This window comes from Crocodylus siamensis, chromosome 2 (genome assembly GCF_052110815.1).
Source record: "Crocodylus siamensis isolate JL-2025a chromosome 2, ASM5211081v1, whole genome shotgun sequence".
Classification (NCBI taxonomy): Eukaryota; Metazoa; Chordata; order Crocodylia; family Crocodylidae; genus Crocodylus; species Crocodylus siamensis.
Window position 1 is genome coordinate 18,511,095 of NC_143396.1, and position 12,578 is coordinate 18,523,672.

General features: G+C 38.9%; 1 protein-coding gene across 3 annotated transcripts in view; it reads right to left on the bottom strand.

The window, feature by feature from the left end:
• Positions 1-5,196: 5,196 nt before the first annotated feature.
• MXD4 (MAX dimerization protein 4) overlaps positions 5,197-12,578 on the bottom strand; it is a 53,239-nt gene continuing 45,857 nt past the window's right edge. For all 3 annotated transcript variants that reach the window (XM_090035429.1, XM_090035428.1, XM_090035430.1), the window contains one exon: positions 5,197-10,663. In XM_090035429.1, the coding sequence (XP_089891555.1) occupies positions 10,515-10,663 (149 nt within the window). In that variant the 3' untranslated portion in view covers positions 5,197-10,514. The remainder of the gene's footprint in view (positions 10,664-12,578) is intronic.

The following is a 12,578-nucleotide window of genomic DNA, read 5'->3' on the forward strand; positions in this document are numbered from 1 at the left end:
CATCAGATGTCCCGTAAGAGCATACGTCCCAGCAGAGCTAGCAGTGGCCCAGTTTCCAGAGGTTCCTGGGGATTTCTCCTCCCGGAGGAAAGCTCCACTTGGCTGGATCTCACCTCCATCCTGTAGTGGGAACGACTGGTCAGCTACTAGTCTGGACTGCTCAACAGTTCTGTTGCTAACACTAAGATTGCAGCATGGACCCATAGTTTTCCTTCACCTTACAGACCCTGTTGGCCCAGTGTTGGGCCCTCCTGACCCAGCTTTGTTGGTCAAGGCACAGAATGGGATATGTCCAAGCCAACTTTGCCATGAACATCTGAAATTTGTACAAGGTGACTCTTTTCTCAGGGGAGAGGGATGACCACGTTGTGAGGACACAAAACAACACACCCTTGAATATGTTCAGCTTTTATCAGAATCTCAATATCTCTTCTCTGCCAGCAGCTCCTGGTCTGATGAAACAAAAACCACATGGCAATGAAAGGGGTCCAAGTGTGAAGGTTCGGCCAGGGCACGGACAGCTAGGCCTGCAGGTCAGCTCTGAAGGACAACAGGAGGTGAACCAGGTTAACATGGTGTTAGGTTGGGGTCTAGATCAATGAAACGGAACACGGGACCAGGTTCCTGGAGAGCCAAGAGAGGCATCCAAGAGATGTAGTCGAGGGTGCAAGCTGAAGTGAGAAGCCAAGAAAATCAGAGAGCTGGGTGCCAAATCCCAGGGAAGATGCAAGAGCAGGACCAGGGAAAGCCCAAGCTGTCAGGAGCCAGGAGAATTGGAGAGAGCAGTGAATGCAAGGCTTGTCAGAGCAGACTGAGCCTGTTGTCAAGGCCTGCCTGCGGCCTGCAGCTGGGGTGTGCTTAGAAGGGCTGAGTGCGCTCTCAGCAGCCAGTCCAGGTACAGAGAACTGGGGCAGTGGCATTGCGCAGAGGTCAAGGTCAGGCATGGAAGCTCAAGAACGTGGGCCAAATGGACCTGACTGACCAGAGGTCCTGTGGGAACAATTCCAAATCATGGTCCAGCATTTTTGGTCCAGACAGCTGAGCAGCAACAGCGGGAGCACATCCTGCCTGCCTGGGGTCTCATGCATCCCCTGTGCTCAGTCACGGTGCTAATGATTACCTAGGATGCCCTGGCTCACCGTACGCCACTGAAGGCAGACGGCAGTGCTGTCTTGTGGGAGACGCTGTCAATTCTGGATTCTCTATTACCCCTAGTCTCATAGGGTCCTGCTGTGCTGGTCATTCAGATGAAATGCATCTGTTTAATCCAGATTTGTGTTTACTGTTTAGTTAATAATGGCAGGTTAGGGATCTATGCCCATGGGGGTTTTTTTTGTCAGTCATTTAAATCATAACAAGAAATGACAAGCAGATGATATAGCATGTATAAATAAGCAACATAAAATTACAAAACACCTGTGTGTTTTCATTTCCGTTCCCAATTCCATAACATTATTTTGACTGATGTCTATCAATAATCATCATCAATAATGGCATAAGATGTGGGTCTGCATGTTTGAGAAATGAGAAGATTAGCAGCCACAACTCTGGGAGCAGTAAGAACAATTTTCCATCTCGGTTGTTTCTGTTAAGTTCCTTCTCTCATTTAACCTCCTTTGTACCTCCTTGTCAAAAGATGGTGTTGGGGGGAGGAGGGACCACTAGGCTATCTAGGTCAGAGGGAAAAGTTAATCATTAAAAAAATGGAAGATACAATCTTAAAATGTTGAATGTATAAAACTTCCATTTGAAAAAACAGCCTCATTGTGTGAAGCATTTGCTTATCAGGCGATACTCCTGGCACATAGTTAGAGATTAAGCAACAACCCCTTCTCTCTGGTGCTGCAAAACAACCTTAGAAATTACAGGTACATTTCTCCATCACAGAACCGTTGAGCTTTTACATTATTATTCTGCTCCAAATTACTGTGTTTCTATTCAGTAACCCAGCTTGCTTTAGTATTTAACACAGCTTTTACAGTTTCTTATGGGTTTAGGATATTTTCCTCTGTGTCCAATTAAAACATAGTTGGGGCGTACCTTTTCTCTTTTATTCTCTGTCCTGGGAAGGTTTGATTTACATATGGGCTGGAGAGCCAGGAAAAAAGGAGAGTTTAGGTTGAGCAAGGAAGTCCAATGTTCACTTCAACAGACTAGACAGATCCTGTGAAGACGTTGGTCTACTGGTCAACTGAAGGGAACTCCAGAGATGCCATATCACTGATACATTTGAAATTTTAACCATTAAAAAATATGATCTAGTTGTGTTTGACATCCTCTTGAAGAGCCAGACTAAACATATAGGGCCTAGAGATATAGAAACATATAGGAGTGAATGTCCAAACTAACCACAGAAATTGCAAATGATTTATGTTGCTATTAACACTGATAATAACTGTCTTGCAGCAAGATACGCTCTAATAGGAAGGTGTTTGGCTTCTCACTGCTTTAGAATTGTTTTTACTATATGAAGCAATGTTATTACCAGAGGACTGAAATTAAAGCCATTCAGTAAGTTTTGAACTGATGAACTACATCAATTTAGAGACTTTATTTGCATGTATCCCAGCTGTCCTTTTCAAAAAGAATTTGTGCCATTCATACTCTCAGACACATCTGCTAATAACTGCAAGCAAATGGCAGAACTTAAGGATTCCCAGAGGCAGATCCCTTCAGTATCAGCCATTTTTTTGAAATGTGATGTACTGAACACAAGTGGTCATTATTTTAAGTAGACTCATTTTAATTACAAAGGAAGAACTCCTAAGATGTCACATACGATGCTATAACAATAAAGTCACTATGTAAAATAGTTTGGCAATCAAAGTGAAAAAAGAATACCAAAAAATAAAGACCCACTGTAGGAACAATAGGATCAGTGCTCACACCGTGCTGGTCCCACATCACAGTGTTTATTTTCCCTCAGTTTTATGAATGCAATTTTAAAATTAAAATTCTGTGTATACCCATGTTACATTGGGATTGATCGTTTGCAACCTGAAACTTGAGTAGAGTTGTATTAAAAAGAAAAACTTTTTAAACAGGGCAAAACCCCTGATGAATAGATTTTTAGATAGATACAACACTCCTGTGCAAATCTGGAGTGATTTTTCTAGACCTCATTGATGTTGTAGCATCAATTTGTATTATTCTACTTCTTATGCATGGGCAACTGGTGCCTTCTGGCTGTGGGGAGACACCAGTGGCTGATCAGCAACCGGGATGCAGGGGTCCCCCAGTGGCCAATCAGCAACCCTGGAACCGCAGGGGACAAACTGGAAGTGCTGTCAGCAAAACCGGAAGTGCCACCGGCGCTTCGGGGGGGGGGGGCACCAACTGGCACTCCCCAGTCGGCAAGGGCCAATTTCAGGGGGGACACGTGCCCCTCCATCCCCCCCACTACACATTGCCTATGTTCTTATGTATGCCTCCTTTCTTTATCTGATTAATCTCTTACTAGTAATTTAGTTGTAGTAGTGAGTATGCTTAAATGAGTAACATTGGCTTACCTGGAAGATAAGCCACACCTGCCCAGCTGTGAACCTTGAGAGGAATGGCACTGAGAGAAGCTGCAGAGCTGGCTTTATATTCTCTTGCAGTACTACTGTCTCTGTCTTGGAGCTGAAAAACTTATAGCCAAAAAGGAGGAAGCACCTCCCACCAGAAACACTCCACTGACCCAGACCTAGTCTATTTACTCAGCCCCTTACCTAAGACCACCCCCAAACCAACAGCAGCATATCCCCATCCATAACTCACCTGCCAACTTTATCACTCCTTACTGCTGAAACAACAACCTTTTGTGACTGCAAAGAATTGTGGGATTGAGCATGTAATGAAGCTGTGGATAGTATATGGGCCCTAGGAACAAAAACCTGAGAAACTGCAATAAAAGTACTCCAAGCTGCCAATTCTAAAATAAGAGAATAGGTAGGATTTTGTGGGATAAATCTACCCCCTGTGGCTCTTTTAAATGCAGCCTATATGCTGTTTACAAAGGTATTGACACATGATCCTTCCTAGCTCTGATACCAGCTTTGACTTACAATAAGGATTCACACTTTGTGTTGCTTCAGAACACTTGGAGGTCAAAATAAAAAAAGTATCAAATCCTTTTTATTAGAAGGCTCCACTTACAGTAATCAATTAAATTTAGTAATCAATGAAATTACTAAATTGTAATTTCTACCATTGTACAAGACTGCTATTTTCAAAGCTCTACTGCAAGTATAATGTGCAAGTGTGAGATTGGCATGTTGTAGGTTAATTAATGGATTTGGGCTAAGCTATGGCAATTTGACAAACTACTTGCAATTCATTACATGTTAAAACTTAATTTGTGTAGTTTTGCACAGAATGGTTCACAGACCCGTGTATATTGAGATGCTTTTATTTGAATCGCTTTTCACTGTGAAATGAAGACATTGAGATATCATGCAATATTGATTCAGTGTAAAATGATAACACCAATGTGCTTTCTGAAAGCTAAGTTGTCCCTCCCCTTCTCTCCTCCCCTGCACACGCACACATTAACAGAACAAAGTTCTCAGTTCTCATCAGGGTATCTGCCACTTCAATATGAGTTTTGTATGCAGTTTAGCAAAATACATTTAGTAAAAATGCTGTATCCCAACTTCTCATTTTGATTCTACCTCGTGTGCAACTGGAGTAATTTTGTGAAGTTGTATGGTAATATTCAGAACACAAAACAATGTATTTTGATTCGCATTTCATACTATGTTTTTTCTTTTTCAAATGGACGTGTAGAACTACCCAATAATTTGCATATCAATGGAATATTTTTGCAAAACCAAACCAAGGTTTGGCACAAACTTTGAAAATAACAAGCCCAATTGATTCCTACTGCTGCTATAATGCTACTGACTACTGTGGAATTACACTGGGGTTAAACTTTGGCCAATACATTTAACAGAACTGTAATTCAAGTGGCAACTCTAACTTAATTATATACAGTACCATGACGACTTGAAGGGGTCTTTTATTGAGCAGAACATTTAACAAGCTCTTTATTAATACTTATTAACCCTGTGTGAAATGGATTGCAAAAGGAATGAAAAGTACATACATGCGCACACGTGCGCACGCACCGGGCGCAAACACACACACACACACACACACACAGAGTAAATGATAAAAGAAGAAAAATAATCAAAACTAAAAACCACCACAAATATCTGAGGTATAAAAATTGTATTTATATTACAATGAAAAAATGATACAACACAATACTTTCAGTGTGTGCTACAGAATGTAGCAAGCACCATGTACGTGTTTACAAATGGAACTTTACAGTATCATACATCTTACAGGCTATGAAGCGCTCCTTTTTGGATGTATATTCCAATGGCTCTGGCACAGAACATACGAATACGCCCCTAGAATTCAACCAGTAAAGCATCCTCCTCAGCAGAAGTGCCTCTTTCACATATTTCATGTTTGGCCAAGTATTGCCAATTAAGAATTCCTATTGCACAGACCCTTTAAACCACATACATTGTGTGAAACCACATTTACATTTCTATTACTCATGCAAAGTGAAAAGAGGAAGTCTTGAAGTTAGTCTGCCTTCACTGTGGTTTGCTACCAGGCTATACTACAGGTGTACTTGGGTTACCAGGAGTCTTTGCTTGGATTCATTTCTAAAATTGGCAGCCACAATGATTAAATGGTTTTTAATAGTCCTTATTAGTACGTGGATGTACGTGAATGTACGCATAGGCTTAAAGATCACTTTCTTTTTAATAGTTACATAATACACCTTCATTAGATGTTTCTTTTGCAGCGATCAGATAGGAATATTGCCTTTTATTCACTAAACATGCTGACTCATGTTCTTTGTCAGTGGAACACAATTCAACTCCAATGAATCTGCCCCATTTGTTTTACAGTGATGTAGTGCTCCTTAAAAAAAAACAACAACCCAGAAACCTAATGGCTCAATAGTCTTTTCACCCAACTTTGGATAGTGCATGATTCATTAATTAAATATTTAGACACATTCATCTTTATTATTTGTATTTTTGTAACACATGGAACAATGGCCTTCTAATGAAGAAGAATTCTGAAGTTTGATTTTCAGGCATTACCTTATTTACATATTCATACAAAAATGTATGATATTTAATATTTTTGCTCAAAGACTGCTGGCAGGATTTAAAAAATGTAAATGATTTTAATTTGCTTATAGAAATGACCTTTGAGGGGAAAAAACCTGATAAAACTAATTAATAATCAAATTAACTTGCTAGAAAAGTCAAATGATAACCCTTTGCACCCATGTACACTGTTCTAAACCCTTAGAAAAGAGCTGGCCAATAGATTCCACAGCTTTGGTATGGGGCACGAGCACACACTTGTAGGCTAAACTCATATGCACAGAATCTCTTTATGATGTTTTGAACTTCCACATCTCATTAGTTTGGTATTTTAATGTCATATGCCAAAATACATTGTGTTGCTAGGAGAGAATTGGTGAGAAGAGAATTGAAAAATTGTAAATGCTTTATCAGTTCAAATCATTTTTATTTGTACTATTTGGATTGTTCTACACTAGCTGTTGGCAAACCAATGTAAGTTGTAACTGCTACGTCTGCTCCAATACCCACTAGCCAGGGGGTCTTTTCTTTATTTGATCAGTTTGGAAAGCCCTGAATAAAAACCTTAAAATAAAGAATTAAGACATTAGGTTGAAGCCTGTCTGCAAATGCCAGATGTAACTTTGTAGTGTTGTTATTTTTTTGGTCCATTCCTGCGCTCTAGCAAAACTGGCACCGCAATCAGCTTGATTTTTACACAGGGAAATAATAGGGGCCAGTTCTTGAATGGGATTGCGCATGTAAAGGAGCTCACCTTACTGACAGTACTTCCTAAAAAAGGGAAGATGAAAGAGTAAGTCTTCCATGTGTTTGCAGAAGCATCGCCAAAGAGGGGGAGAATGGGAACAAGGGAATGTGCATCTTCCCCCCACAATTTTTGTGGGGGATTCTGTAGAAAAAAATAAATGCAACTTAGAGCCGCTTTGACTCTTCTGTGGCTTCACTGAGGCTGTAGCTGATGAAGTCCTCGGAGTACATGACTGAACTGGAGGGAGAAAGTCACAAAACCAGTGGAGACACAGGTCTTACTGGGACCTGCAAGTTCCAATGGCAGAACTCCACCATTGCTCCGTAAGAGAGATCAAACCTCTGCAAGGAGAGCTTCATGGCAACTCCCTCTCTCCACGGTTCTCTCCCAGAAAGGGGAGAACCAGCCCTGCATTCTTGTACACCTCAAACCCTTTCATGTTTCTTAACTGCAGAAAGAAAAAAGTTTAAAAGTAACTGACAAAAAAGTTACATTTTCTAATTTAAAAACAGCCATTACACAAAATGAAAGTTCAGTTGCAGTTACTCCGAGAAAGTGATTATTCAATCAGGTTGTTTTGCAGTAACGTTTGCACCACAGCACTAACAACTACGCACACGCAGTGACAAAGATCCACCTTTAAAATGAATGAAAAACCAGAAAACTAAATTCATCCCTAGTAGCTAAGCAACAAAGCGATATAATTAACAACACTGCACTGGCTGCTGAATGGGACAATGAATAATGTTTTGAAATGGAATATTAAGACCCCAATTTTTCACACTGAAGTTAGTAGAAGCAGCATATGGCATTTAGCACTTTATACCACTTGGACTAGTGGCCTGATCCTACCTATTTCTTACTCAAGCAAGTAATACTTAAAACAACTGTGCCATTGCCTTGAGGGAGACTTCCTTGGTTAGGAGGGACTAGCAGAAATGGGTTCTATGTCTGACAGTTGTCATAGTCAATCAGGTTTTAAGACAAACATTCAATGAGAAAAATACCGTTTTTCTTGGTCTTGATAATGGTTACCATAGTAATAACTAAAAGTAAAAACAAATAAACCCTTTTCATTTCTACTCAGATTATTGGAGTAATTTTTATTGAAAATATAGGATCTACAAAGCCATGGATACCCAGTGTGGAAGAACTCATTAAGTTAGCACATTCATCTTTCAAAGGAGAATTCCAGATCAACAACAGTGTTCAATTTAAAATCTCTACTCTCCTTCTATGAGTTTCAATTTTTTTTATTAGGAGGTTCTGTGCAAGAGCTGCTTGTCACAAAAAGAAACACTTTACAATTCATGAATGTGTTCATTATAGAATAAATGAACAGCAACAATGTTACTAGCCTTTTTTCCTGTTAACAGTCATATGTTAAAGTAAACTCTTAATTTTTCCATGATTTGGAAATTAGTTACATATGCACCAAAGGAGCTAGTAGTTTCTGCTGCTTGTCAGCTACACACAATGAGTATATTGCTGTGTGCTTTCCCCAACAATGAGGATTTTAGTAATATGCAAGGTGTGTATAACATAATACCAAAACCTGCATCACAGAAAAGGATAAATGTTTTCTTTTTCAGCTGCCAGAGTTTATAACCTTAGGCTCTGCCCCAGAGCCGACATAGGGGTAGCCATACATTAGGTTATGTAACTTAAATGTATTTCATTTCCTTGTTGGCAAGTTCCAAACAGTAAGCAAGAGTGCAAACAAGGATTGTAAGCTGCCACAAATGTATTCATATTTCTACTCTGTGTTGTAAGAGCCAAAGGGAGGACACATATGTCAAATGTTAAAAGAACAACCAAATCTTTGTTTTGATCACTATGGTCAGTACGTCATGAGGTTTTTATATCTGAATGCTAAAAATGGCACCACAGGTAGACATCTTCTAGCATTATACAGTACGGTTGTATTTCCATAGCCATTTAATGCTGGTCTCACAGAGACCCTGACTTTGTAAGGTAACAAAACAGAGAGCTGGGTGCTGAAGAATCAAGGAGGGCCTGTGGAAAGATCATGAACCCTCTCACCAAAATCTAATTTCATAATTTCACTTAAAACCTCACAGAACTGGATGCAAGAGGATTAAGACACAAATACACCTCCCAGTCCTTCATTTGTAACAAGATCATTCAAATAGAGGTCCTTAAAGAAAGCTGAGTTGTCCTTTAAACAATGAAAAGGAGAGGCATACATAAATGGTCACCAAGGCACAATATAACGAAGGTGAAGAGTCCCTGAGACTCTGGTCTGGGTCTGTACCATTCCCCTCCCTATACAAGTAAATGAGAACATTTAGGAAAATATAATACAAAATCTCTTACAGGAAATATAGACTACACTTGCTAAAATCACTTCTCTAAAAGTGTTTATAGCTTTTTTCTTTTTTTTAATCTTTTTTTTTCTTTTTTTTAAAAGACCTTCTTTAAACAGATAATGTAAAGACTGGTCCATTTTTTCTTACCCAGCAAGCCAAGCTCTAATGACTTCACTAAGCTGAAGTTGTATTAGAATACAGCTCCATAGTATTGCTACAATTTGGGTAAATATGTTCTGAACAGCTTGATGAGTACTAAATAAACTTTGCTGTTTTACAGCATACATTTTACTTTTTTGCATTTTTTAAAGAATAGAAAATGCAATTATAGTGAGCAAAAAAAAAAAAAAAGAAGAAAAAAGAAAAAATGATTAATTATCCTCTAGCTGAATACTGTAATTGTAAGCCATGCCTTCCATAAAAATGTATTGGCAGCTGTAAATAGGAAAAAAAAATACAAGCAAACAGTAATTTTATTTCCTTGCAGGGAAGATTAACTATCAAAATCTGAATCAGTTGCACTCTGTAATTTGTCAAATGAACAAAACGAAACGAAACACTGACATGTCATCCATTCCATGATAACAGGTCAGAACTGCCACTTTGACTTCTAGTAGCCCTGCTAAAATGGAGAGAATGGTTTGCTGCTGGTTGGATGTCAAACACATAAAGCAAAAGAAAGTTGAGTTCATCCCACATGAAGTCATTGTTGGAGCTGGCTTTTTTCCCTGTTTTGAAGTACAGTAGTGACTTGTCAATGACCTTCTTCAAAAGATCATCTGAGATTTGAAGATTTTTCCATCTAAATCTCTCAAAACACAGCTGTTTAAAAGAATTTATATAGTCTACAAGCTGCTATGAAGCATTCATAATTTCTTTATGAAAAAAACCAGAAAAAAGCAGTCGAATTTTTGTAGCTTTGAATCACTAACATGTGATAGTTTCCATTTTTTTTTGACATCTGAAAATGGTCTCCACAAAATAATTGTCTTAAACCTCCTTATCTCGTCATTTGCTTCCAATCGTTTGAATTTCATACTTCTTGAATGGAATGATATGATTTTTTTTTCTTTAAATTTGCAGTATGGCTACATCAAGCTAGCTTTAAGTCACAACTGTACCTAGCCACAGTTCTCTGCAACAAAACCATGATTTACAATATCTAATATTGTGGTTACAGTGCAGGGAACCGTGGGTAAGAAACCTCCATTTCAGAGTACTGTGGTTGGGGTTTCCCGGAAAAGTGGCAGTTGACACCTCTGGAATTTTCTTATAAGTGCTTCAGTTAGATGGTCCTGAGTTGAGCTGGTAACTCAGGCACTAGGAGAGCCTGGCATTAAGTCTGCGGGAATGTGTATAGCCACCATCGCTTGAACCGCTTTGCAAACTGTAGTGGTCTTCAGCATCGCTGGCACTCCCAATACTGTCCATTTCACCAGGTGTAAATTCCATTCCTTCAATGTCTACTTCTAAACAAAACACAAAAAGGCAACATTTTCAGAAATGCAGTGTTACCTTGGGTCAATGCTGCAGGTGTAAGTTAAGACTAACGTACTAGCGTACGGTTCAAACTGCATTTCATTTCCCTTTAAAAAAATATATATATTTCTCAAAAAAATTCAGTGAATTCCTGAGAAAGACATGAGATTGACACCCCTGGGAATTAAAATCTCATTTTTATCCACAGAACACAATTACAGCGTGATATCAGTAAAGGTTCTCTCACACCTAGATTTGTGTCTAAAGCCTGATCTCCAGATACCAGGGTGAAGACTAAAACACGGGCTTAATTCCCATGACATTTCAATACCAGCAGTCTTCACTGACACTTTAGCAGAAGTGCTAGTTAGTGGTAACTGTGGTACAGCCATGAGTCCACTAAGAGTTGGAATGAGACCAATAGCTCATTTCTCACTGGCCACTGGAAAGCCATCAAATGGTAAGGTTTCAAACCATTAAAACTCAGAGTGGATACAAACTGGTGATGAGAGCTGAAAAGCTCTTTGTCGCTTAACTAATGATTTGAACCATGCAGCCCAGACTTTTAATAATATGCATCATCCTACACAGAATTGTCAAGCGTTTTCAGGTCTGAATAATCCTTTACGTAAAAAATATCTGATTAAAACAGAAGATATAAGCCCACTTTACCAATCCATCACAGAAAGAACTCTAGACACGTATAGCTCAATTTAAAATAAAAAATCCTGTCAAAAGTAATACAAAACTCCAAACTGGCCTTTAAAAAAAACTATTATTTCGATATAGCAATTATATTTTATATATTTATAATTTCTATATTTTATATATAGCAATTATTCATCCCACAAATTTCAAGACTATAACGCTTTTTGGTTCAGTAAAACGGTTCATGATTTCTTTGTCTTTCCCTCCCCCTTTTCCTTCTTTCCTTCTGCCATTATGACAGGGGAAAGCGAGATGGGAGGAAAGGAGGAAAAAGCATAAACGAAATTACATAATGTTTAGTCTTCTAAGGTCCTCAGAAAAGAAATGAAATAACGTGAGTTTCTGATTTAGGAAAAGGCTATTTTTCAATAGAAAACTTTTTTGAAAATTTCTCTTTATACCTCGAGAACCAACCTGAAACAAGCAGCACCAACAGCCTTGCTGACAAATACAAAAAAACTCTCTCAGGAAAGAGCCAGATTCTGATATTCCTGCTCACAAGGAGCAGCACGTTCTTTCATAACCATCCTGTTCTTTTCCATGGGGTCACCTGGTCAGCTAATCTTCATGATTACATATATTAGATTCTGGTATCAAGGGCTCAATCTTGCTCCCAGCAAAGTCAATGGTAAAACTACTACTGCCTTTAAAAGTGGCAGGATTGGGTCCAAGTTAATGCTGGTAGTTATTTAATGGAACTATGTGTTTAAATTGTGATTTGAGCTCATAAGAACAGGAAACAAAACTATATATGACTGGCCATCCTTAACTCACTGCTAGATAGACTGGAAATTGTCTGCAAAAAGGATACAAGTGCCTCTTAAGAAAATGAGCACTGTTTATATTTTTCATTTATATTCTGACAGTCAAAAAATATGGCAGAACCACCAATACACAGTTATATATCTATTACAGGCTATCATTCTCTTGCTACAGTTGTATCATTTCCATTAACGAGAGTGTGAAATCAGCAGTCAGAAAATGAGAAGGCCTACATTTTATTGTTAAAATCAGGGCAGAGAGGAACATATGTTATTACTCACAAAGCAAGAGACTTGCTCCTCCCATAGCTCTCACACTGCTGTGTGGTTCATGCTCTGGTGGTTACACAGCCCCATGCGCTGCCTTGTAGAAACTGATGAATGAGCTACTAGGATCCTGAGCCAGATTCTCAGAGGGTGAAAACCAGGGTAGGTC